Genomic DNA, 25,096 nt, shown 5'->3' on the forward strand with positions numbered 1-25,096 from the left:
GCGGTCAGCAGCGCCGCACGGCTTTTCGCCCTGATTTTCGGACAGCGGCTGCTGAGCCGGGGCGCAGCCCTCCCGCCCCGGGCCGGCGGGGGGACGCGGGAGCCTCCGCAAAAGCAGCCCGGCCGTCCCCATCCCTTCTCCTCCCCCCCACCGCCGCCTTGCGCAGCCGCGCAGCGAGGGCTGAGGGAGCCGGCGGAGCCGCCCACCGCGGCAGGGCAGGGCAGGTGCGGGGCTGGGGCTCGGGCTGGGGCTCGGGCTCGGCGGGGGATGCGGTGCCCGGGCGCAGCATGCTGTGGGGGGTGGGCCTGGCGGCGCCCCGCTCCTGCGTGGCGGACCTGAGCCGCAACCGCAGCCTGTCGCTGGGGTGGTGCGCGGGGCCCGAGGAGCCGCCGCCCGCCCTCTATGGGGGCGAGATCGTCGCGTTCCCGCTGGCGGGCGGGGGCGCGGGCGGCACCATGGCGGCGCTGGGCCCCGACTCCTGGTGGAAGAAGACGCTGTACCTGACGGGCGGCGCGCTGCTGGCCGCCGCCGCGTACGTGATCCACGAGCTGCTGGCCATACGGTGAGGATGCGGCGGGGGCCGCGGCGGCCGGGCCTGCCGGGGCCGGGCGCTGCCCGCGGAGGAGCGGGGCTGAGGCGGCGCTTACCTGGGGGGAGGGGGCGCTGGGGCCTGGCGGGTTGGTGCCTGCGCCCCGCCGGGGTTTTGCCGTTTACCCCGTTTTTAACCCGGTTTTCCCTCGTTTCCCGTCCGCGGCAGCGCGGGAGGCGGCAGGAGCCGCGGTCGCCTCCACAGGTGGGCCGGGGCGGCGGCGGGGCCGGCAGCCCCCGTGCTGGTGCTGTGCCGGGCGCTGCCTGCGCTCCCCGCTGCCGGTGCGGGGTGAGCCGAGCCCCAGCGCGGCCTGGGCTCCGGGTCGGAGTATCAGACCCCTGCTGCAGGCCGTGATGTGTGTGCTGCCTCGGTCAGCGCTTCTCCTGTGTGTATTTAGTGATCACGCACCTGTTCGGTTTTGGTTACTTATTTATTTAGTTTTAATTCTGCTTTGTTTCCGACAGGAAGGAGGAAGAGCTCGATTCGAAAGATGCTATCATACTGCACCAGTTTTCAAGGCCTACCAATGGTGTTCCAAGTTTGTCTCCGTTCTGTCTGAAAATGGAAACTTACCTGAGGATGGCTGACCTGCCCTACCAGGTACATCATGCAGTTTTCCTTTATGTTGCAGCTCACTGTAACTGCATGAAATGGCAAATAGGCATCCTGTCCTTCCACCCCCCCCAGTCTGTCTCACCCAGGAAGATGTAAACATACACCTTCAACTAGGTGGGGACACTTTTATGTCTCCAGTTAAATTTAGTGTATAACCTTTGAAGATATGACTTGAATGAGATTAGTCTGGAACAGCTCTAGGTTTATCTGGCAAAGCTACATGAATGTTGGAAGTTAACTTGGCTGGAAATGCTGAAGTGGGAGTGTAGTCTGGAGTTAAGTCTTTATCTAATGCTAAATAACACCCCAAACCTAAAACGTAATGGTCTTTGAATTTCACCATGCTGAAGAGATCAAGATTTGATAGCTGCAGCTTCTTACTTTCCTGGAGGGTTTCTCTTTAGAGCTCTTGTGGGAAGACATGCTTGCCTTTTGCTTCACCTTCTGTCACTGGTGTTTCCTCTCAGTGAAGGGAGACAGGATTGCTTTTAGAGGTTGTGAATACTGCTCCTTAACTGTGGTTGGGTACATTCCGTGCCATCTTCCCACAGGGCAAGGGATGAAGCTTGAGCTAGTCTGGCAAATGAAAGCCATGAGAGCAGGAGTAGTATAAGGGTTGAGTTGCGATGCCATGAGTCTGGTGTGCGCCTTGATGCGGTGTTGCAAGCTGTATAGCATACAGGCTCTTAGAAACATGGGGCCAGTTTCTTGTCTGCTTGTGTAAAGCATTGAGTGCATTTCAGGTGATGGAACAGTGGTGATAAGTATAATGAGGATCTTAGGTAGAAGAAATCTCCAAAGTTATGTAAATTTGGCATCCTTCTTTGTGTCAAAGAGACTGAGCTGTGGGTAAGTTGCATGCTCACCGTACATGGGTTTAAGTCGTTTATTACTGATGTATACCAAGGTGTTAAGAAGAATGTTTTGTTTATGTCCAACGTTTTATAGAGGAAAACCAACCATATTACAACTTTTTTTTATTCTACACGTTTGTGGTTGATATTCATTTGGCTTCATATGTGATTAAACTCCTTTGCATTAGAAGTGACAGAAAACCCCTAATTGGTATATTTTGCTTAAGTCTTTAAAAGCCTGAGTTTAATGTTCGTTATCTTAGGATTTAATGGTACTTGACTCAGATACTTCAGAGCATTAAAGAAGAAGATTTCCATCTGTGGGATGTATTTTTTACATTTAGGTGTACAGAACCTGCAAGATACTGAAGTTTAAACATGTCTTTGGAGCAGGAGGACTTAGTGCTCATTGTTTCTCCACCCAGAGTAATTTGGGTAGAAAACGCATGTTTGAAGGGAAAACTATATTGGTGAGATCTGTTTTCTTTCTAATGGCAGTTGATGTGGTTCAGATGTTTGTGATGATGAAAGTTGCTCTGGTGGAGAGTAGTTAAAGAAAGCTGCAGTATAAGAGATGGTTGTGGCAGGGTATGGTCACTTGTAAAAGATAGCACTGTGCATTTGTGTGGTTCAGGATGGAGCCATTCAGGCAGCTCCTGCTGGGTAGAAGTGAGTCATTCAGCTTTTTGGAGGGAGAGTGATTTCCAGAGGGTTATCCTCCCCTCTTTATTTTTTCTGTACTGACGGTCAGCATTGCTTTTTGGGGTTGCATCTGTTTCTATCCCTACGTGCTAGCTGTGAGCACACTAAGGTTGTGTAGGTCAGCAGGACCACCAAAAGCAACAGTCCTATGCCCAGCAGCTCCTTCTTGTCCCTCCCTGCATGTGCTTGCTTGTGGCAGACCAGACTGGGCCAGAGCTGGCCTAGGTAGAGCCATGAAGGTTTAGTTTATTTGGTTTTAGTCCAGCTTGGTTCCCCACGTGCTCCCTGTGCCACACTGCAGGAGCAGAAATGGGTCCTGCGCGTGCTGGGAACACCAGCTTGCTTATTTTAGCCATCCCGGTTTATACAGGCTTGAGGTGTTTGTGGGATTACAGCCTTATGCAAGGTTTTAGAGGTAAGTTTGGTAGAGCTAAGCTTACAAGTTGAGGAAGCAGCGTTTTTCTCCCCAAAAGAGGCAGATTCTGTTTCTGTCCTTTTGTTAGGATACAGTGTTTTTGTTTGGCTCCGTTGGGTAGAGGAAAGTGCAGATGCTGCCATTGGATTAAGTAGTAGGGGAGCAGGAGGGAGTGGGAGGGGAGCCAGCAGGTACGTTCTCAGCTGGAGTTAAGGAAGTTTCCTGTACTCAGGCTACGTGGGGACTTCTGTTGTATTCGCTTGTGGCTGCGTTACCTGTAGGACACTGGAGGTGTCAGAGACGTGTGATGGCTCCTCCAGCAGTGAGTATGGCTGGATGCAGGAGGAAACACCTCACTTCTCTGTGTGCCGGTGGGGGCCATGGTAGAGAAGCGATGGCACTCCAGGTGGTGGCTGGTGCCGGGGCTCACTTCTGGAGACTTGCTATGGTCATCACCTTCCCAGGAAGGGGCTGCTTCGAAGGGAGGGTTGTGAAATGAAGAAAAGGCAGCAGTGTGGTCAGACTGCTTTTACTCTTTCGATTCCTTATGTTTATTATAGTGCATCAGACTATCGAATAGCATGCTGTGTTACACAGCAGTGCTTTAGTGGCATGTGAGAAGTGGAACTGGGTGACACATTCCTACCTTACTCTCACCTGAATTTCTCCCAGCAGACGCACTCTTGTAATGTGTTTGTTTTCTTGAAGATGCCTTTCTGGGTGTGAGTTCCCCATCAAAAATAGTTAGGGCAGCCCCACCCCGGCTGGGCTGTCATAGTACCTGGCTGTTCTTTCAAAACCTTTGATGCTTTTCTTGATAAAGCTTGCTTTGAAAGAGCCCATTCTGTATTATTGTGGAGATCTTTTGGGTGTTCCTTGATTCCCTCACAAATGTGAAGAGCTGAGGGTTTATGTAATCTGGTAAGTAATTAGCACAGGCTGCAGAGATGGTAGGCTCCTTGGGTAGAGACATCAGTAAAAGTAAAAGCGTAAGCAGCAGTAATTGAAAATGTGGAACCTAATTTCTTCTGGATAGTACTATAAAATTACCCCAGAAGTACCCTGTGCCATTCTGTTTATAAATTCCTCCATAAATGAGGTTCTGGGGAGCTCTTGTTATTGTTGCTGTGCAGGCTGCAGTTCAGTTAAATGTAGTATGAGGGGACATTTTGTTGGGTTGTTTTTAATGATAATACCATAGCTTTTTCCAGATTTGCGGCTGGAACAATTTTTAAGTGGAAAATGGATAAGTATTTGATGGCAATTAGTAGCAGCCATAAGGATACGGCGGTTTCAAGCCTAAAAATACCCATCTGAGAACAGTGGATATGAGAACAGCATAACAGATTTGTCAAGAGGCTAAGGTTTTCTCAGGTCATTGAAAGATGTTTCCTGTTTTGTTTGATAAGCTGTATGTAATGAAACATGCAAATCCTGAAAAGGCTTTTTTAAGTTTAGGTAAACCAGTTTTGCTATGAGAACCTTAGTTCTCATTTGTGTTTTTGAGAGTGTAATATTAATGCAGTACTAACAAGTTTTTATGCAATGTATTTTTATTATATATATGTGTTTGAAGAAATATGCAGCTGAATAAGAAGAACTTGCTTTTTTTCTGTGTTGCAAATGATATGGACTACAGTAATTGTAATATGTAATAAACACATCTTCAAGTCTAGCAGCTTCTATAAAACACCAGTATTTGTGCACAAGAAGGGAGATCTCATACTGAAGGGGCTTAACAAAGATTAAGCCAGCAATGCTCAGTGCCATGTAGACGCGCTGTGTAGTTGCAGAAAAGGCTTGTGATTCTGTAGTAAATTCATAATGAAAAAATTACGGAAACCTGAGTGCTGAAAGAACCTTCTTGATGAAGGAAAGGTCTGGAAGGTGGAAGGATGTGGCAGTGCTCTCCTTTCAGTTTCATATGTCCATCAGTTTTAGAGTTTCTCCCATGGACCAGAGTAATAACGCCCATGCCACCGACACATGCAAGTGGAGGGGATTTGGCTGCTTTATTCACCCGCTCAGGGATGCAGTAGGTGAGACATTATGTAATCTGATGTCCCTACCATGCTGTTTGGGCAGGAATCCCAGAAGAGGCCACAGCCATAAGGCATTGTTTTCCCAGCAGTGTTACCCGTTTTGTGTTTTCATCCACAAGGGTAGAGCCGCCGGGAAAGGCCGCGTGTTCCTAGTGCATTGCACATCTGCGTTTGAGCAGCAGCCAGGATGCTGTGGTCTTAGACTGAGCTGGAGGCACATTCTGGTGTATGCTCCTTGCTGCGAGAGGACCTTAATCCATCTTTAGTGGATTCAGGAAGGGTAAGTACTTGGGACCCGAACAGGTCAGTCCAGAACTGCTAACCCAAAACCTCTAGCAGCGAGGAGCTACATCCTGAAATGCTTAAGGTTACTGCCAGAGATGGTGCAGGGTCTTTATTGTGAGCCTTTATGGTTCAGCTTTCTGAGCTAGGATTTTTCATTCACTAAATAATGGGATTCAAGGACAGGAATCACAAGAAAGGAAGAAAGTTCTGCCTTGTGTCTTTGGTTTCAGGAGTAGGACACAATTGAAGTAAAATGTCTGATCACATTTTGGCAGCCAGCAATTCCTCTCCTGTTTATCGCGAGACATAAATTTTCTAACTTCTGTTTCACCTTCTTCAACTGTAAACTGGGGGAGAATAGATGGTTACTTCTGTCTGATTAGATGGCAACTTCTGTTGTATCCTGAGCAGATACAACAGTATTTAGCAATGTACTAGTGCTGTACTGGTGCTGGGCTCTTGGAGACCCAATTGTAACAATTTTGTCTGTAAGTATATGAGATTTCTAAATTAAAAAGTGGCAGAAGAATATGTAAAGGCAGATTTCGTTCCTGCTCAGTGGGAGAATGGTATGCTTTTCATTCTACATTTGTGATTCTGTTCATTTCATCTTTGGAAGTAATTCAGCTGTCTGAGTTAGGCAGTGAGTTAATCTCTGTAAAGTACATTTAACATGAAAAGTGCTGCTCTGTGCAAAAGCCACATGTAGTTGAGTCCTGTGATTAAAAACTTGTTGAGAATAACAGATCCAATCTTCTGGGAGATCTGAGCACCTCCAACCCTTAAATAACCTGGGTACTTGAATAATCCTTCATCATGCGGCATCTAATATAATAGTGTATAACACCTTGCAGGGCCTGGAAACAATTTAATCTGAATTATCCTATAGACAATCAGAGCAAGAGCTCCGATTTGAACAGCTGCCACCAGCGTAGAGTATTAATTTAAGAAAAAAAAAAAGTTTGTTGGATAATGTTGCCTTTAAAAACATGGAAAAATATTTTAAAAGCTTTATTCTCATTGAAACAGAACCTGAAGGGCCTTTTTTGTCTGTCTGTCTGTTTACTTGCTTTTCTTTTTCCTTAGAACTATTTTGATGGAAAACTTTCCCCTCAAGGGAAAATGCCTTGGATTGAATACAATCACACTCAAGTATCTGGCACTGAGTTCATTATTGATTTTTTGGAAGAGAAACTTGGAGTGAATTTGAATAAACACCTTGGTCCACATGAAAGAGCTGTTTCCAGAGCTGTGACAAAAATGGTGGAAGAGCACTTGTACTGGTGAGTTTGCATGGCAAAGCTGGTGGCATTCTTGTGCTGTCAGATCTGCCCCTGTGCTCGTGCCTGGATGTGAATGCTTATTTTCTCTTGCAGAAAGCTTGGTAATAATTGGGTACCCAATTACTAATTTTACAACTCTCTTCACCCTGGAAAACTGTAGCTTCTGTCTAAGTACACTAGTATGAGCCAGGGGTAATTCCTCTGAAAAGTTGTCATGCTGTGTAAGCAAGGTAAGGAGCTGGGCCCTTTGCCTGCAGCTTTTCAGAAGGGAGCAGCAGTGGGCTGTTCATCTCTCCTGTTTCATGTGACTTCCCTGTAGAAACAGCTTTGTTGATAAAGAGCAAAAACTCATTACATTTGTGGTTTGGGGGGTGCAGGGGAACAAATCAGTGTTCATAGTGAATCTGGAATACTGTGTTCTTACAGTTACTGATTTTAGTTATCTGTGTGTGGGATTAGAATATGGATTATTGTCTTTCCTGTAACACAGGATACTCCTGTTAATATGTATTGTTGACAATGCTACCAGTTGATAGGACAGAGTATTAGAGTATCCTGGGAAGCTGAAGTACATATATCAATGGAAAACATAAATATAACCTTGCTGGTACTTTATGCATTTTACTGACACTTTTGAAAAGAATACCTGTGATTTCCTCCCCACCTTAAATTTCACTCCTTTTTAAGTGCCTTTTCCAGTCTGGATTCATGGAAGTAGCAGGTAGACATGGCATCTTGGATGCTGCATTGGCTGCCTCAGCAGGCACAAGGCTTTTTCTTTTTCTTTTTCTTTTTTTTTTTTTTTTCTCCTCCCAGTAGTTTGCTTTCTAGCCTGCATGTAAGTCCTTACTATACTAAGTTTTGCATTTATGTTGCACTTTTTTTTTTCTTCAAAACAACGTGTGGTTTAAATTGAATGCATTTACCTGCTTTTTCTTTCACCTTGTGATTGAAGATGAGGAGCAACATATGTACATACAGTTCTTCAAATAATTTTTAGTGTTTCCTGGGAAAAACTATAGCATTCAGTTGGCAGATTAAAATTATATGGTTTAGAAATGTAACCTCTGTCTTCCAGGAAGTGTGATCTTCACCATTTATACCCATCTGTAGTGCCATAGCCTCAAAAATGTCTCAGATAGCCTGCAAATGTAACATTTTTGTGTTAATTTTTTCCCCGTCAATTATTTCAGCTGCCAAAGGGAAGATGAGGCCTTTTAATCCCCTAATGCTCCATCTCGTTGCCTTAGCATTGGTTTTTTTGTGGTCCATAGACTTAACTGTTTTAAGTGTAACATGACTGATAACAAATTTATACTGCTGCTGTCAATCACAAACCACGCTTTCCTCTGTGAAGTTGTTATCTGTCCATCCAGGCTCCCTCTGAGTTGATTTGGGCACTGCTGGGCATGACATAGGGGAGCATGGGGGACAGGTATTCCAAATTCAAGCACTGACCCAGGGAGGTGGCTAGGCCAAGGAAGAATACAGGTGTGCATGCCCGACTTATATGCCTGTTGTCTTTCCTGTTTAGTCACGCAGCTGAGTTTTCTTAAGGCATGCGTTTTTGCTGCAGCGTAGTGAAACATCCAACTGTAACTCTTATTGTACGTCCCTGCTGTGTGGCTGTGCCAGAGGCTTGCTATGTTGGTGAGGTTATACCATGCTGGTTCTCTGTACTAGGCAAAATCTGAGCTATGAGGTGTCACAGCTATAGCTCTGTAATTCCTGGATAACAGCTTTGACCGTCCTGTAGTTACACCAAAATAAGATCAGGCTTTAGGTGTGCAGGACCCGTTAGCATTGTATCTGTGGTTGTAGAATCCCTTCACATTGGTCTTTGAACCTGCTGAATTCCCACCAGAAGCTTAGGGTTTGTTCATAGTGTCCTCAAGTCCCATGGTGAGGAATTTATAACAGTGATCACCTTTCTGCAGATGAGGTTTATAAAATCAAGCCTCCAAAGCAGCGATACAAAACTTGATTTGTACTGTTTCATTGCCAGCAGCATGCAAAGTAGCTTCATCATGAATAAATAATACTATAGTACATTTATTGAACAGAGCAGCAAAGTACATCCTGTGGTGTGGTGTCTCTGGATGGAGGTAATCCTGGTGGGTCCTCAGCATTTCCTCCTGAAACATTTTGCTTTTGCTGGGGTAATTGCTCATCTTCACCAATTAGTGCCTTTTACAGGTGGAAATTGCTGCTCTGGCTGGAGTTGAGAGCAATGCAGAGCTGTTGTGAACCTCAGCCTCTAGACACCCTGTCTCTGCCCCAGGCTGAGACCGATACCTGGCAGGGGTCAGGCAGAAAGACAGCAATTGAGTGAGTGTATCTATTTTCATGCTTGGATTAGAGCATATCTCCAAGATGCTCAAGACTAATTTGGAGCTGGTGCTGGAGCTCCTGTCTCTGGGGAATGCTATAACTCTTAGGCTTTTGCTATGTTTAAATCGACAAAAGACTAAAAGCCTGCTTAACCTAAATGGGTGTTGGGCTAAGTCAGCAGGGAAGAGATGGAGCAGACCGATTCTGTGGCTCTCGCTGCAGGTCCGGGCTCTGATGCAGACCTCTGTCATCTGCTCAAGGCTTGTCCTGGGTCGCCTCCATTGCCCGCAGCAACTGTGGGCCCTCACAAACCAGTGGGACACCCATAGCCACCTTTAGGATGCGTTAAGTTTTTGGTGTATCTGCAGCACGTTTGTGGGATCAGACCTCAATGTAAGATAGGTTGAGGACATCTGTTTCTCACGTCCTTCTGGCGCTGGCATGCTGGGCTCAGTGGCACTGCCAGCATTCAAGCCAGGCAGCTGCTGGTGCCTGGAGGCCTGGCAGTCACTGTGAGGTGCTTTCTGGCACTTTAATCTCAGGAGAGGGATCTCAGGTTAGTGACACTAATGTGCTTAGTGAGAACCTAAAGACTTGAATATGCAGTTTAACCGAACTAATCCCTTAGACTGTGTTTGACAATACAGTTAAACCAGCCATAGTGATTTATAAGTGTATGTGTGTATACATATGCACACATAGGTATTAACTCATTTTTTTGCCTTGTCTTTCAAGAAGATGATGTAAACATGTGGTGAATGCTTGAAGTACAGGAAAAGCGTGGTATGAGAATACAAATAAATCTGACTTTGGTATTCAGACTTGCCACCTATTAAACATAAAATTTGTTTAGAATATAGATGTTTAAATACATCAAGCCAATTGTAAGAGTGATGTCTCTCCTGCTATTAATGATGAGGCTTGAATGTCCCACGTGACTTAAAAGCCAGTTGCTCTGGGAAGTTGCACAGCAGGTGGGGTTTCTGCAGTTGACTGGAATGAATTTGTTATAATCCTTTTGTATATCAAGAAATTCCAGTCTGCACAGGTTCAGATAGGAAAAATAACCCCCAGTTCACATCCTTGTGAACACCTCCCCCTTTTCTTGATTTTCAAACAGTTTGGGGATAATCAAGCAAGCCGCTACTGATGAGTCACTTTCTCCATCTCCTCTCCTGATTTATGTATTGAGGCCAAAGCTGCTGTTACATTTAGTCTTCAGATTTGCTTCACCTCCACAGCATTGCTCTTTAAAGCGTTATTGGTTTATTTATACTCTTCAAATTTGTACAGATGTGCTGGCACAAATGAGACTCTTCATGCTTCCTAAAATGCTCAGTTCAGGACAGTATTTAAAGTAATCATGTCGTTCTATAAATACTAACTGTAGCTTAAAATGTATAGTTATGCTGAAGCAGGTTATGTAGACTGCCTGATATCTGGCATTTCCTTAACCTATTGTAGTGTTGATAATATTCTAGTAATGTAGTCTGAGCAGAGGCGTGATGGGTGGGAGCGTGTTTTGGTAGGAAGCACAGATTAATGAGCCTTTGAATAGAATTCTTTTAACAAAGTGCTTCTAAAGCCATTTTTAAAAGTGTTCGTAACTCTTGAATCTGAGCTTACTGTTTGCTTTGCTTTTGCCTGCTCGGAACTATAAAATTTTACAAGTAAACTCTGTGGTTGTCTATTTAGCTGCCTTCATTGCTCATATAAATTTGAGATTTGGCACACGAGACAACTTGACTAATTCAAAATGACAAGTAGATGTCTAAGACTGTGCTTGACAGTTTAGCCTAAGCAGGATTACCTAGATCCTGTGCAGTTCTGTTCTCCCTGCACTGGTGTCCTGATTGTTAAAAGCTTGATCTGGTCTCTGCCTCTTCCAGACACAAAGACCACCTCCCCCAGAGCAAGCAAGCGCTTGTATTTTTACTTTAATGTATAGGCTAATCAGCTTTGTGGGAAACCTTGTTAATCCTGTCTCATGAAATTAAAAGCATCCTGGACATAGTTGATCATTCTTGGGGCAGTGCCAGCTTGCTGGTGCAGTTGGAGTGAACAATAGTGATAACAAGCTCATAGGGCCAAGTTAGTCTTGGTTGACTGGAGTGACTCTTTAAAAAATGCTGAAGCAGAGCCTCCTGTCTTCTTTTTCTGTTTTGTTTTACTGTTGTCTTGTCCCTTCTGCGGCCAGGCCTGTTGTGCTAAAGCAACTGAGTTGTGTTGCAGAGTTGCCAGGTGAAGCTGGTCAGGTCCATGCTGGGGAAGGAGGGTCTTTGCAGTGGGACACACAGCAGTGCTCTCAGAGAGGAAGCTTTTCTTAGCTTATTGAAGCAATAAATAATAACTTACAGGTATAGATAGTATTTGTAAGTATTTCCCAGTGTTCCAATCAAGACCAGAGTTTCTCTTCCTATTCAGAGCTGTACCTGCGCAAGGGACTTTGTCCTATCCCAGGCCCGTGAAACATGACTACTGAATTGTTCTGCTCTATGGCAGAACATAGCACCCTTATGCTTTCAGTCCAGTCTCCTCTTCGTCCTTCTTAAATCGTGTTTTACCTTTGGTCATGGAACAAGGCAATCTCACACCACATTTTCTAGACAAAGTTTATGCTTCTGGAGTTTCAGTAGCTGTTTACTCCTCTGCTGGCTTCACATTCCCATTTTTGTGCTGGTGCCTCTCACTAACTCTGGCTTTGTTTCAAATTCTGCTGTGCTGAAACCAGCTCAATGACTTGAGTTGATCCATCCATTGTAAAAAACAAGGATTGTGCAGGACACCCCCAGTTGGAAGAGTGGTACTGAAGCGTGTAAAGTGTCAGTGGGATGCTTGTGTCATTAATATAGCGCTAGAGATTGTGGAGAAAACCTCTATTGAGGATAAAGCTGTCAGTAACATAGCAGGTGCATTTTGTTCTTCAGTGTTCATGCGTTTGCAGCAAAACCTGCACATGCCTCACTGTTTCTGACTTTAATGAAATCAATTTGAGCAGTGGACAATTTTTAATAGAATTAAAATGCTTTTCACCCACTCTGTTGGGAGCATTGTAAATTTGAGCCGTAAGTGGATTTGCTGTTATGCCAAATATTCTCCTTTTACTTCTTGTTATTAGTAATTCACATAAAGAATCTGTGGAAACTTAAAGATTAGAACATTTTTGTGGTGTAAACATGGTTGTTCCCTGGTGGTAATGATGAATTCAGCTTCTGTTCATGACATACAGGAGTTTGATTTAAAACAGAAACTCACAGGAGTTCTCCAGGAGATACTACTACCTTTTTGTTTGTTTAAATTGAATTAGGTGATTCATATCAGCACTAAGGAAATGATGTGCAATTAGAAATCGTGTTCCAAACTTAAAAAAAAAAAAAAAAAAAAGAGCTCTAATCCTATTGGAAATGGAAACGTGATTATTAAGTTAGTATTTAATATAATTGCATACATGAACTTGCAACTTTTGATATTTCAACTTTTCCGTCCAGCTTCACTATTTTATTATGTCTCCATGAGGCTGTTTTTATATGATCTCAGATATGTAAGTCCACGTTTAGATTTTTTTCAGTTTGGAAACTGATACAAACACAATAGAATACGGGTATCAACTTACAATGTTTCTGGGACTGTGTTGGCTTCATATGTTTGTGATGTCTACTTTGAGATGTTTTTAGTCCTTTTTCCAACATTCCTTGAATTTGGTGGCAGAATTCATGTGGTCCTTTTGGTTTCTTCATAATGTCAAAAGATGCTAGATATTCAGAAAGTTAATGCTTGGTTTATTTTTGTAAGTTTCTTGAGTAGTGACAGTGACAAATCAATTTTTTTTGTTTGCCTATGATATTAGTAAAGAACAAAATTTCACATAGGAAATAAAAATTTCAGCTGGTAAGATGAATTTTTGTAAAAAAGGCCTTTCAAAAGAATATATTTGCCATTCAGTCCAGCTGAAATGCAGCCCAAAATACAACAGAGTCCCTTAGAAATGTCTTGCTGTTAAAATCAACATTTTGAAGAGAGGAAAAAATACAGGACAAAACCAACCCAATAACCACCACCCCTTCATTTTTTAAATTTTGTTTTAAAAGGTGGTGTCATGTAAGTTTCCGAGGAGAGCAGAGATCTGAAAAATGACTGCTACAATATTTATGTTGGGGCACAGTTGCTGCTTGGCCACCTTTCAGCAGTATAGAAAACAAGTATATGTTTGTAGGAAAGATTGGTTTCTTTGTGGGCTGTTTTGTTGTTGTTTTCCCCAGGTCTGTGCAGTCAGTCATCTATAGCTACTAATGCTTTTGGCACTGCACTTTGTTATGTGAACTTTTATTTTATATTTCAATGTGAATCTCGTTTGCTCTTGAAGTGATGATTTACTGAGAGAATAAGCACTGGGCAGTCTGCGCAAATATCGCAAAGTCAAGTTTTCTCTGCTGTCACTCTGAGTTGCATCAGGGTCTGCTCTTCACTGGAAGCCACCTCTCCATCATGGCAGTGAGCACTCAGCATTAAGTTCAGCATTGGTTTGCTGCCTACCCTTTGTGTGAGCCTTTGCAGGGGGGTAACGGGCTGTCTGGGTATTGCACCACTGTAACTTATTTTTGTATTCTTCTAGGACTTTAACTTATTGCCAGTGGGTGGAAAATCTTCATGAGACACAGAAGATGGTTTCGCTTTTTGGCCCCTTCAGCGACTTGCTGAAATGGATCCTGTGCCATCTGACCAAAGGGATCGTGAAGCGGGAGATGTTTGGCCATGGCATTGGCCGCTTCTCAGAGGAAGAGATGTACACGCTGATGGAGAAGGACATGCGGACTCTAGCAAGCCTCCTGGGTAACGTACAGTGAATTACATGTGTTCTCTTTGTTTGCAGCCCGCTGTCTGCAGGATGAAATCAACTGGCAGCTTGATTGTGTTCATAAATAATCTGATTTTGTCAGTAGGCAGAGTCCACACTGCTGTTGTCATTCAGTGCCACCCTCACTCTGGCAGGGACAGTGTTTCTTTCCCTGCTGTTTGCCACCAAATTGTGTGTTTAGAGGAGTAAGTGGCACCAGCTATGCATATCTAGAGGAGCAGAACGTGGCCTGTGGTTTTAGAAGAGCTTTTTGCTATGTGAATTTAGGAAAACATGGTGTTCAGTTCTGCAAATGAAACTTACTTATATTTGGGGGGGGGCTCATTTTTCTTCATGGGACTCATAGCTGTTCGATAAGATTGTTAGGAGGCTGCCATTTGAAACCCTTTGCAGATGTTATTTTGATAAGCTGGACTTTGTATTTGGTTGGTGTTAGCAGCTTTATTCAAAGCTGCTAGTAGGAGATGGGTCTGTGTTGTTAAAATAGGTGGTTTTAAGCTTTTTGGTTGCCATGGGTGGATCCCATGGGGTTAGTCTTAAGGTTGGTCTCAGCTAGAACTGCATGGGCCCTGTTTCTGTTGCATAGCTCAGGCTGAAATCTGCACCAGAGCTATCTACACTGTGCTTCTCCCCTTGCAGTGTGCTGAGAGCTAACCATCTTGTGCATTTGTGTAAAATTTGCATTTTGAGGAGTTGGTATGGGGCAGGTCATTTCTTCCGTTGAGCTTGTGCCTCTCTTGCACAAGGAACCATAAGAGGTGGTACCTGTGTGACTGCTTTGTTCCCTTTTGTGATTGCTTTAAAGAGGTAGCTGAGTGGAGGGCAGGAGGGATGCCTCCCCTGCCCTGTGCTCGAAATAGGTGGAGTGGATGAAGGGAGCAAGGTGAGGAGAGCCCAGCAGAAGGCAGAAACTGAGTGCTTGCTCAGAAAGGAGAAGAAGAGAGATGCTTCTGGACTTCCAAGGTGTTTTTGGAAAGGAGAACCTAGATGGGGCAGTGTAGAGTTTTCCATAACTTTGTTTTCTGAAACAAACCTGTCAGGTTGCTGGATTAGGAGCTAAGTGGAAAAAAGACACATGATGTGTTGGTACAATGGGCAAGGGGAAGAATTGTTGACAGCTCTTCTGTCAATGCTTTCTCTTTCTGTATTTTGTTTGTTAACAGAAAAAGTTACGTACTCTAGTGCCTTCTCAAAGAAAACCTGGTTTGGAGTTTGAGGTCCCTTTTCTTTCAGGGGGTGGAAGGGAGGCAGCAGCTCATTTTAGAAGAGGTCTGGGCACATCTGCTGCAGAGCTGTGGCCAGCTCAAGGTGCCCTCAACTGTGGGATGTCTGTTGCCATAGCTTCAGAGTTGGCACTGTATGGTTCCATGTACATCACAAAGAGGAATGGGGTTGGGATGGAAGCTGAAGCGAGTTCAATCTATGACTTGGGAGCTCAACAGAACCCCCTAGTTCTGGCTAGACAACACTGGCAGGCTGAACGGAGCAGCAGTGAATGTGTCAGTGCTAAAGTCATCCTTGTCTGCCTAGAGCAGACATAGCCTTCAAGAGAAAACTGAAATGTGTTCCCGAGTACCTGTAGAAGCCTCTCGGTTTGGTTGTTTGAAACCTGCATCCTTCTGTCTCTGGGGTCTATACGGACACTCAAATTTGTGAAGTTTGGAGTTCAAAGGGAACACGAAATCTAGATAGATCTCTGAATTGGACTGCTTGGTTGCTGTCCTGAGGCCTGTGTCTTTTTTGGCTGGAGTATGTCTTTCATCCCGTTTTAATTACAAGATTTCAGCAGGGGGAGGTGCCACCACTTTCTTTAGTAATTGGTGGCAGATGTTGGTCACCATCAAAATCTGCTCAAAATCTGACCTGTTCAAATTGGAGCTTGTCCGATTCCAGCCTGCAGGCAGATGCTCCTCCTGGTTTCTTCTCCCTCCCTGGGTGGCCTGGGTCATGTCCTTGTGAAGGTAAATGCTATAATTGGTCTCTCCTGGTTTTGGTGGGAGAAATCTCTGGAAATCCTCAAGGTTAAGGTGTTTTCTTCACTATATCATTTTTTTTCTTTTTTTTAAATGGTCTGCATATGTTACCAGCAGAGATTGTTCTGTTTACTTCCAAATTATTGATGAGAATGTTGTGCTTTGTGTGCTTCAAAAAGCCTTGATGGGCATCTGCTGTGTACCTGTTTTTTACTACATTAACAGCTGAATATTGTGCATTTTTTTTCATCTTCCCTTCTGAAACGGATGTCGGGTTAGTCAGTGTGCAGTTGTGTGAATCAGTGTATTAGCCCTTTTGATTATTCCTGCTTTTGTCTACTGTTCTATAATTGTCTTGATTTTTCATTAACATTGGCATGCTCAGGTTTTCTCCAGCTGGCTGTTTATGGTTGGATCTAGTAACTGTGGTCTCCACGTACTATCCTGGAATGGGAACACGAGGTGGGATGAGGACTTTTAGCCTTTCTGGAGACTCCCTTGTTTCGTAGGGGAAAGGAGAAGGCAGTCAGTCAGCCTATTGCCTCTATAAGAATCTTTGTAAGATTCCTTTCCCCATACACGTGCTGATGTATTTTCCCAGAAGAGGAAGCAGTTGGGATTTTGGCTGTTAATTAGAGGGCAATCTTAAGAGCTTACAAAGGATGCCTGTCATGCAGCATAGCTGCACGTGCCAAACTGTAGCTGTCAGTCATCAGGCATATCAGATTAATTTAATTCTCTCCATTTTTTAACAGAGCCCATTCTCATGGGAACAAGAATAACTTTTGAATTCCAAGAGTTGCTTCCAGAGAATGATAACTTGGCAGCTGCCAAGTCTTGTGACACTCATTTTGACATTCCCAGTCACATCTTGGGTGCGGCTTTTTCTTTCTTTTTAATTTCTGAGAATCATTTTTCTTTCTCTCATGTGCCTACTTCCCTAACAGACTCCTCCAGATCTCTTATAAATGCGGAAATTGGACCTAATCCTCATGTGGTGGATAAGCCTGCCCCCTTGATACCATCTTGCTCTCTGTCATGCAGTCTCTAAACCACAAATGTAATTTCCTCCTGCTGTAGAAGTTTCCTGCTGCCTGGTAGAAGTGTAAGGAGGTCGAGGGGAAGCGGGCATATGAATTAGCAATATATAAGGATATACATTTGGGTAACTATTTATTAAGATGCAAGTCAGTGAGCAGTGCCCATAAATCTGTTGGTGCCCTCTCAGCTGCCTGCCTCAGGCTTTTGGGTAAATGGGGATTTTGAGCAGGAAGTTGCAGGGCAGCAGCTGCTGGAACCAGCTTTTGAAAAGCATTTGATGTTTTGTGGAGGGCAGGGGTGCTCAGGGCTGAAACACAGAGGTGGGACCAACCTGAAGGTGAGCCTCTAATGCTAGTTGAAATGCCCTGTGGCAGCCTGTGTGGGCTGTACGTGCTGCTGTGGAAGGGTGCAGGTCTTGTGCCTGCCCTGTGCCTTACAGATCTGTCTCTTGCTTCTTGACCCAGTGCTGAAGTAGCTGCTTTTGAATCCTCTGGTGCGTGCATTCATAAATGGCAGAACTGTGTGCTTTCAAATCCTCCCGGCAGTACGAATTTGCCCGGGTGTGATGAGGTGATTACATTTCTGTTGGATTAGCCAGGGGATGCAGAGAGGTGTTTGTGATGATTAACACTATGGCAGCCTTGATGTGACAGGTTCTGTGTAATCTGGTTTCAAACTAGGCACTGAGAGATACCTGGTCTGTCAGAAAGTCTTCTGGATAAAAGTTGCCCTGGAAGTTTTGGGTACAGGTTGGAACTGGTAGAAGGAAATGGGCATGGAGGCCATGTTATATGGTGCAGGTTGAACTAACAGATTTACAGTTTATGGAACCCCAGCTTTATTTGCTCCTCTTGCCCTTTGTTTCCACACACCTGATGGTGTGGGGTGTTGTGCTTGGGGAACCACTCTGTTTGCAAAAGAGTGGGATGGTTCAGCCCTCACCCACCCTCTGCCTCAGTTGTACCAAGATGGAAATGGCAGTATTCCTTCCCAGTGCAGCATCTCTATGGATTGAGCCTCATCTCTATGATCAGGTCTCACTATACAACTATACCTGGTTGTATAGTGCTAAATCCTGGTGTTGGCACATAACTGTGGTTTGGAGACCAGTTTTAGAGCTGTGTTTGAGATCGATGAATGCTAGGTGTCACATAAACAGTGAAAAGACATGTTTACCCCATACACAATTTTCCAACAGTAGATTGATTCAACTGTGAAAGAGCTGAGGAGAGTTAACTCTGTGTTAAAATTACATCTGACAGGCTAGAGGAGGTTATTGTTACCGGTTATTCCTGAGCACTGCTTTGTTACACTGTTGTACAGGGAGATGGCAGAAATCTTTCTACTGTACTCTGGAATTTGATGCATTTTACTGCTGGACAGTTCTTCTAAACTCATGCAATAACCCTAACATTTAATAACCAGCTGAATTACGGGCAGAGGAAGAATGTTCTGGGGAGATGGGATAACTGGATTTTGAGAATTGAATTACCACATTTTATGGAGTTTATAGCACTTCAGGACAAGGCAGGAACAGTGCAACCATCTAACCTGACCTCTGCAATACTGCATGTTTTATCTGTGTGCCCTGTGTGCACATTTATCCATCTGTTTGTGCTGTGTGGCCACTTAGGACCATCATGGCATTGGGGTGCCCAGAGATATAAGCAGAATAGCAGTGTGGAGCAGACATGTCCCTCCTCTGGACCAGGCCAGTCCCAGTGGGCTGCTGTTTCACTTGCCTGCCTGCATGCCTGATGTGCCTCGGTTCCCTGCCAGGTAGAACCAGTGTTTGGGGGTAGGGGCACTGCACTGGTGGTCCATGAGAGGAGCTGTTCACTCCTGCCTGTGGTTTTGTCTTCCCCTTGGAGGGTTAGGGTTTTCTGAGCAGCTTCTGCCAGTCTGACTGGTGCATTGTTTGCAGCCTGAACAAGTGGTGGCAGAGGAAAGCTTTGTGTGTGACTTTCTCTTCTTGTGTGATCAGCTGGGTGACCTGAAACTGGGTCTGCATACACAAGAGATACTGGGTGACCAGCTGCTTTCAGTGCATTCGTGATTTCAAATGATGTCTGAGCGATTTTGGGTTTGCACCAAAAAGAATCATGCTTTCAGGCACCTGCTGGCTGCAGAGAATGTTTTAAATGCAGCAGAACTAGTGCAGTGTGTATGCTCTGCCAGCTGTGATGAGTGGAGGAGGTAACTTGGCCAGCGGTGGCTCTGTAATTGGTCTAGTTAGAGAAGTGGTGAGCACAGGGGAAGCTGCAGTAGTGGATTTCACCCACTGAACCCTAGCAAGGAATACAGCTTTTGAACTGTATTCAACATTGAATCCCTGTCTTTGAATGAGCGAACCTTTAAGCTATGTGATTTAAATTAAGAAAAAAAAAAAGATGTAAACAGGGATTTTATTTTATTTTTATTTTTATTTTCTTTTATTTTTATTTTCTTTTATTTTTATTTTATTTTTATTTTATTTTATTTTTTAATTGAGAAGTGATATCCAGTTGAGAAATGTTTTCTGTTGTATTTTCAGGTGACAAGAAGTACATTATGGGACCAAAGATTTCCACTGTTGATGCCACTGTCTTTGGGCATCTGGCACAGGCAATGTGGACGCTGCCAGGGACTCGGCCAGAGAGACTAATCAAAGGTAAGAAAGCTTAAGTGGTCTCTGATGAAAAAACTCTTGGTGGCATTTGTAATCTTTAAACTCAGAGCACCATGTATGAACATTTGAAGACTGTAGCAGCATTTCAGCTGCATCGCAGGCTGTTGTGTCTTTGATGTATCATTTGTATCCCATAATGTTGTTTTCTTTTCAAATTCTTGTTTGTCTTCTCTTTAATGTTCTACACGGTAATTGTTTCTGTCCCAGTCCTTGATCTTTTCCCTGTTTAACATTTAGCAAAAACCGAATGTCTCTAAGGGATGAATGCTGGGTAAAGTATGAGAAGACGGAAGCATGGCCATGAGGCAAATTCTGCTGAACTGAGTAGTTTCATTGATGATAAAACTGCAGGTGTCACTGAAATTACAGCCTTTGCTGTTACTGGAGGTGCTGGGCAAGGAAAAAGTGCAGCCTGTCTTTGGAGTCACTGTCATTTTGCATGAATTGGGAAGCAACGTAACCTGCCCCTACATGCTTCTTTTTTCGGTCTTTTGTGCTGTTACAGGCATGTGAAAGCATGTTTGCATCCCTTTTCAGAATCAAACCACACAGTATGAAAAATGGGAAGAGCTAAGGAGGAAAAAGATGTGAAAACCTGTAGATCTACTCTGTGCAAGAGAGTGCTACTAAAGTAACAGTCAGGAGGCATAGACCAGTTTCAAGTTTTCTGTGATTTCTTCTCCGAGCATACATATATGTATAAACATAATGCATAAGGTACTAAGGCTGAGAACATTAGGTGTGAGGCAGTTGCCATATAAAAACGTGAATTTATCTTGTAGACAACGCTGCCATCTGGTGGTGAAAACCCCAAATTCACTGGATTTTAATAAGTGTATTGTGTGTGTATAGGATCAAATTCTGTCTTTAGAAACCGGGTTTCTGCAAAAATAAGCAAGAATTTTACTTGAAAAACTTAGTGTTAGTATCTTGTCCTGATTTATGTCAGTAGAGGTTGAATTTGGGATAGTTGTTTTGCTACATGCATTTATGTTCATTCTGGTGTAACCTTTCTTATTGCATGTAGGTTAATAATACGTATTTTAAGTTACAAAGAGAGGGTTGATGGGATCTTGGAACTTGAAACCTCTTTGGAAAGAATCTGCACAATTTATTTCCAAACAGTGCTAACCTGTTTCTGGATCAACAGGTGAGTTAGAGCATTGTTGGCTGTATGTATTTACTGGAACTTGTTGTGCTATGTTGCAGGTGAACTGATTAACCTTGCTATGTATTGTGAAAGAATAAGGAGGAAATTTTGGCCAGAATGGCACCATGATGATGATAACACTCTGTACGAATCTGAGGAAAGCAGCGAAGCAAGCAAAACTTACTCCCCTTTGCAGGATTTCAGTTTTTATTCAAGGACAGAAACCTTTGACGAGGAAGGGAACAGTATCTCTCAAACCCCTGACACGGATTACACTGGACACTCCCTCTTTGATTCGGATGTGGACATGGATGAATACAGAGATTATGAGCAACGCAAGTGATGCATACAGGCAAATCCCATTTTACAGACAAGCTGTTTCTTGGGATCAGTCTGATTTGTCTTCTCCTCCAGGTCAGAAAGAAGTTTATACCACTTCGGAAGAGACCATTGTGCTTGTGCTCAGCTGTCACATGCTACCTGGACTATTTCAACCTTATTTCATTTTGTGTAACTGTTCAGGTGGAACCAAGGTAAAGAGTTATTTAAAACAAACATGGGCAAACTGGAGGTCCAGAGGGCAACAGGACCTTTCAATGACTTACATTTTTGTTTGTGTTCAAAACCAGATCCCGCAGTCAGGTGGGACAGACCTCTGGGAAGTGGAGCATTTGTCAGAGCTAGTTTGTGTTGATGCATTCTCTTTACAGGAATGCGTTGAGGACAAAAATGGAAGAAGCATGATTGGTACACCTTTCTCCCAAGGAAGAAAATGATTGATGCTGTGTTGAAAAGGACCTTGGGGTGTGGGTTGACGGCCGGCTGAACGTGAGCAGCATCCTGGCTTGTATCAGAAGTAGCGTGGCCAGCAGCACTAGGGAAGTGATGGTCCTCTTGTACGTGGCACTGGCGACAAATCCTGTGTTCAGTTTTGGGCCCCTCACTGCAAGAAAGACACTGAGGTGCTGGAGAGTGTCTGATTCCTGCCTAAAGAAGAGCAATGAATCTGGCGAAGGGCCTAGAGCACAAGTCTTACAAGGAACAGTTGAAGGAACTTGGGATTGTTTAGCCTGGAGAAAAGGAGGCTTGGGGGAGACCTTATTGCTCTCTACAACTACCTGAAAGGAGGTTGTAGTGAGGAGGGTGTCAGTCTCTTCTCACAAGTAACAAGTGACAGGACAGGAGGAAAGATCTTCAAGTTGTGCCAGGGGAGGTTTAGATCGGATAGGAAAAAATTCTTCACCGAAAGGGTTGTCAAGCATTGGAACAGGCTGCCCAGGGAAGCGGTGGAGTCACCATCCTTGGAGGTATTTAAAAGACGTGTAGATGTGGCACTCGGGGACATGGTTTAGTGGTGGACTTGGTAGTGCTAGATTAACAGTTGCATTCGACGATCTTAAAGGTCTTTTCAAACCTAAGGAATTCTATGATTCTATGATTTGGTAGAGTTCTGGGAGGGTTTTATTTGATAGCTACTTATACTCTGGGTGCATATATTATTACAGTGTCCGCGGGAAAGAACTGCTCCCAGTTCTGTTGGAGACAGTCAAGGAGGACAAGAGGAAAATATTCCTACAGAAAGAAGCTTTTAGTGTTTCTTGTTCTTTGCAAAAGATTGAAATTGCTACTCTAGAATATTTTTATTCAGGAGGGAAATGCCAGTTCTATTCTATAATCTCCCAAACACTCATCTGGAATGTGTGTTGGCTGAATTTCTTCTGTGTTTTCAAGTTGTTATTATGTTTTTACTTCCTGCCCCTGGGTTTTGCCTGCTATTGCAAGGCAAGGCTAAAGAATTGGGATTTGTTACTAAACGTCTGGTGTGTCTCAGCAGTGGGTGCTTTGTGCTCTTTACCAACAGACACATCAAAGCCATGGAGCTTGCAAAGCAATTTGGGGTATTTCTAGGCGTGGGATGCTGTGTAAATGCAGGATGTTGGCCCCGGCAGTCAGATGCTTTAGAGCTGTTAGGAAGGTGCTTCAGGGGGTGCTGGGCGCTGTGCTGGCTTACAGTGCAGTCTCTAAAGCTGACACACAGGAAGCAGTTGAGGTAGGACAGCATCCCTTTTCAGAATCAAGCCACACTGTATGAAAAATGGGAAGAGCTAAGGAGGAGATTTGCCGTCTGTGGAGATTTCCAGGTGCTTAAAGAGTGACCAGAATTGATTTTAAGGTGCCTGTGCTAGCACACACATGATTCTGGAACCCCAAATACAGAATGATTGCACAGGTGCTGAAATGCTTTGTGTGTGTGTCTCCCTAAATGCAGGTTAGAGCTGAGAATGAATCCATTGGATTTACTCACCGCTTTGAAGGCAAGCATTTCCATCACTGTTGCTTGCCCATGACTACTTGGTGTTAAGATAAAGCATATAGAACATATAGACAGCTATGGTATTTGTAAACATGCATATACAATTGGATATTTGCTTGCAGATGTTGATGATGGTCTGTTCAGAAATATTTTAATTATGACTTTCAATGATTTATAGTTAGATTAATCAGGATCCCACAGCAAAATTGTTACAATGTGTTGGTTGTGCCATACATTCTGGGAGCAGATGGGGCAGAAAACTGCTTTAGGATGTTAATTGTTGGTAGTCCTAATAGTCTGGAGCTTGAAATGATTCCAGCTTTCAAAGAATACCTCTCTTTCTCAGATCATGGGATGTCTTCTGCAGAGGAAAGCGCTTGCTCTGGGCAAACACAGAGCTAGCTGTGGCTCTGAAAGCAGGTCTGCAGTGAGTTCCTGGGACCGTTCATGCGTGGGAACCACCACAGCAAGAGCTGAGAAGTTTGGTGTGGTCTGAGAGGGGTGTGAATTTGCGTCTGTTATCTCAATTCCCCAGTGATGCCCTTGGAGCCATGTTCTGTGGTTGTGGGCAAGTATCATTTTCAAAGTGAACTGAAACTGACAAGGAGGAAGATATCATCCAGTTACTTGGGTCCCTTCTCAGGAAATTAAGGACAAGAATAGGGCACAAGAAGGTCTTGGGCTTGAAAGCACAGAGGTGATGGCCTGAAATGCTTGTGAAAGTTAGGGCAGATTCTACCTGCAAGAATGTAGGTACTGGTATTCTAGATGAGACAAACATGTGAAAAAGCTCCTCTTTAAAAACATTTGTGTGTTGGAAATTCTGATGGAGATGTTCTCAGTCATTTATTCATGCACGTTTGAAGGCTGTGCTTTCTCGACGTTGGAAGGGTGTGCTTGCAGCAGGTGAGTCCAGTTATAAGACCAGCCTGAGTTCAGCGGACGGTATCACCTTTATCATTTCGGACGGCTGACACATCTGTCTGGCTGCTGCCCTTGCAACATCCCAAAATGCAGGTTAACCAGAAGTCAGCAATGTCATTTCCCCTCTTGTGAGCATGCAGCCAGATCTGGATTTTGCACGGCCACACGCAGCAGTGTTCATGGAGACAGGAGATGCAGTGCAGTGCACAGCTGGTGTCATGCTTGGAGCTGCTGCCACCATGGGGACCTGCACCGAGGATGTAGGTGCTTCCCAAGGCTGTGGTTATGTTCACCCCTGGCATTTCTTGCTGTTGTTTTGAGTAATTGGTGTACTTTAGTGGAGGCTGAGCCTATCCTGGCCAGCCACATAAGGGGCTTTGCTGCTGGGGAGGGTGAAGAAGAGAGGATTGGAAGGGGTTGCAGAAGAGGAAGTGGGGTTTTGCTGTCAGCTGAGTTTTTTCAGGTTGTTATCAGTGAGGTTACTATTTTGCAGATTGTCACATGCTTTCCCTTTCTGAGGGACTGCTCACGTTACTTTAGAGAAGTTGGCTTTCCTGTCGTGACAGCTGTTCTTCATAAAGTCATCAATTTTGGGCTTGACCGTGTTTCCAGCTAGCGGTGAAATAAGGAAATGGCATCTCTGTAGGAATTTATAGGTGTAGTATTTTGTCCAGGTTTGGTGGAAAATCCTTGGGTTTATTTATCCCTTCTGGAAACAAAACTAACTGCTAGACCTTTTGAAAAGGATCTAATGCAAGCCTTTTTCTTTTGGAAACTGGTCTTGGTAAAGTGTTCTGTGGGGGGGGGAACCCCCAAACAACAACTTCTATAACTTCTGGGAAAAAGTGTTAGTTCATCTTGGTTTGCATTGGGAAAGAGAAGATGAGTTTTCTTCAAAAAAACCCCAAAACAACCCAAAAAAACCCCCAAAAACCAGAACAGATTTTTTTGTCTTTCCAAAATTCTGCTAAAAGAGCAACGTTCTTTTAGTCCTATGGTGGCTGGACAGCATCTTTATTTCCTCTTGGTATTTTTTGGTTTTGTTGTTCTTCCCC

At 44.1% G+C, this 25,096-nt stretch overlaps 1 protein-coding gene across 1 annotated transcript; it reads left to right on the forward strand.

Moving 5' to 3' along the window:
• Positions 1–185: 185 nt before the first annotated feature.
• On the forward strand, positions 186–25,036 carry FAXC (failed axon connections homolog, metaxin like GST domain containing). The gene is made up of 6 exons (XM_030490632.1): positions 186–562; positions 1,054–1,189; positions 6,589–6,785; positions 13,729–13,946; positions 19,519–19,635; positions 20,863–25,036. Exons 1-6 carry the CDS (start codon positions 288–290, stop codon positions 21,144–21,146), a joined length of 1,227 nt encoding a protein of 408 aa, XP_030346492.1. The 5' UTR covers positions 186–287; the 3' UTR covers positions 21,147–25,036.
• The last annotated feature ends 60 nt before the right edge of the window (positions 25,037–25,096 follow it).

The sequence above is a fragment of the Strigops habroptila genome, chromosome 6, assembly GCF_004027225.2.
Source record: "Strigops habroptila isolate Jane chromosome 6, bStrHab1.2.pri, whole genome shotgun sequence".
Taxonomy (NCBI): Eukaryota; Metazoa; Chordata; class Aves; order Psittaciformes; family Psittacidae; genus Strigops; species Strigops habroptila.

Coding starts and splice junctions, on each gene's coding strand:
- FAXC (XM_030490632.1), top strand. CDS start 288: ATGCTGTGGGGGGTGGGCCTGGCGGCGCCCCGCTCCTGCGTGGCGGAC. Junction 563..1,053: donor CACGAGCTGCTGGCCATACG/GTGAGGATGCGG, acceptor TGTTTCCGACAG/GAAGGAGGAAGAGCTCGATT. Junction 6,786..13,728: donor GTGGAAGAGCACTTGTACTG/GTGAGTTTGCAT, acceptor GTATTCTTCTAG/GACTTTAACTTATTGCCAGT.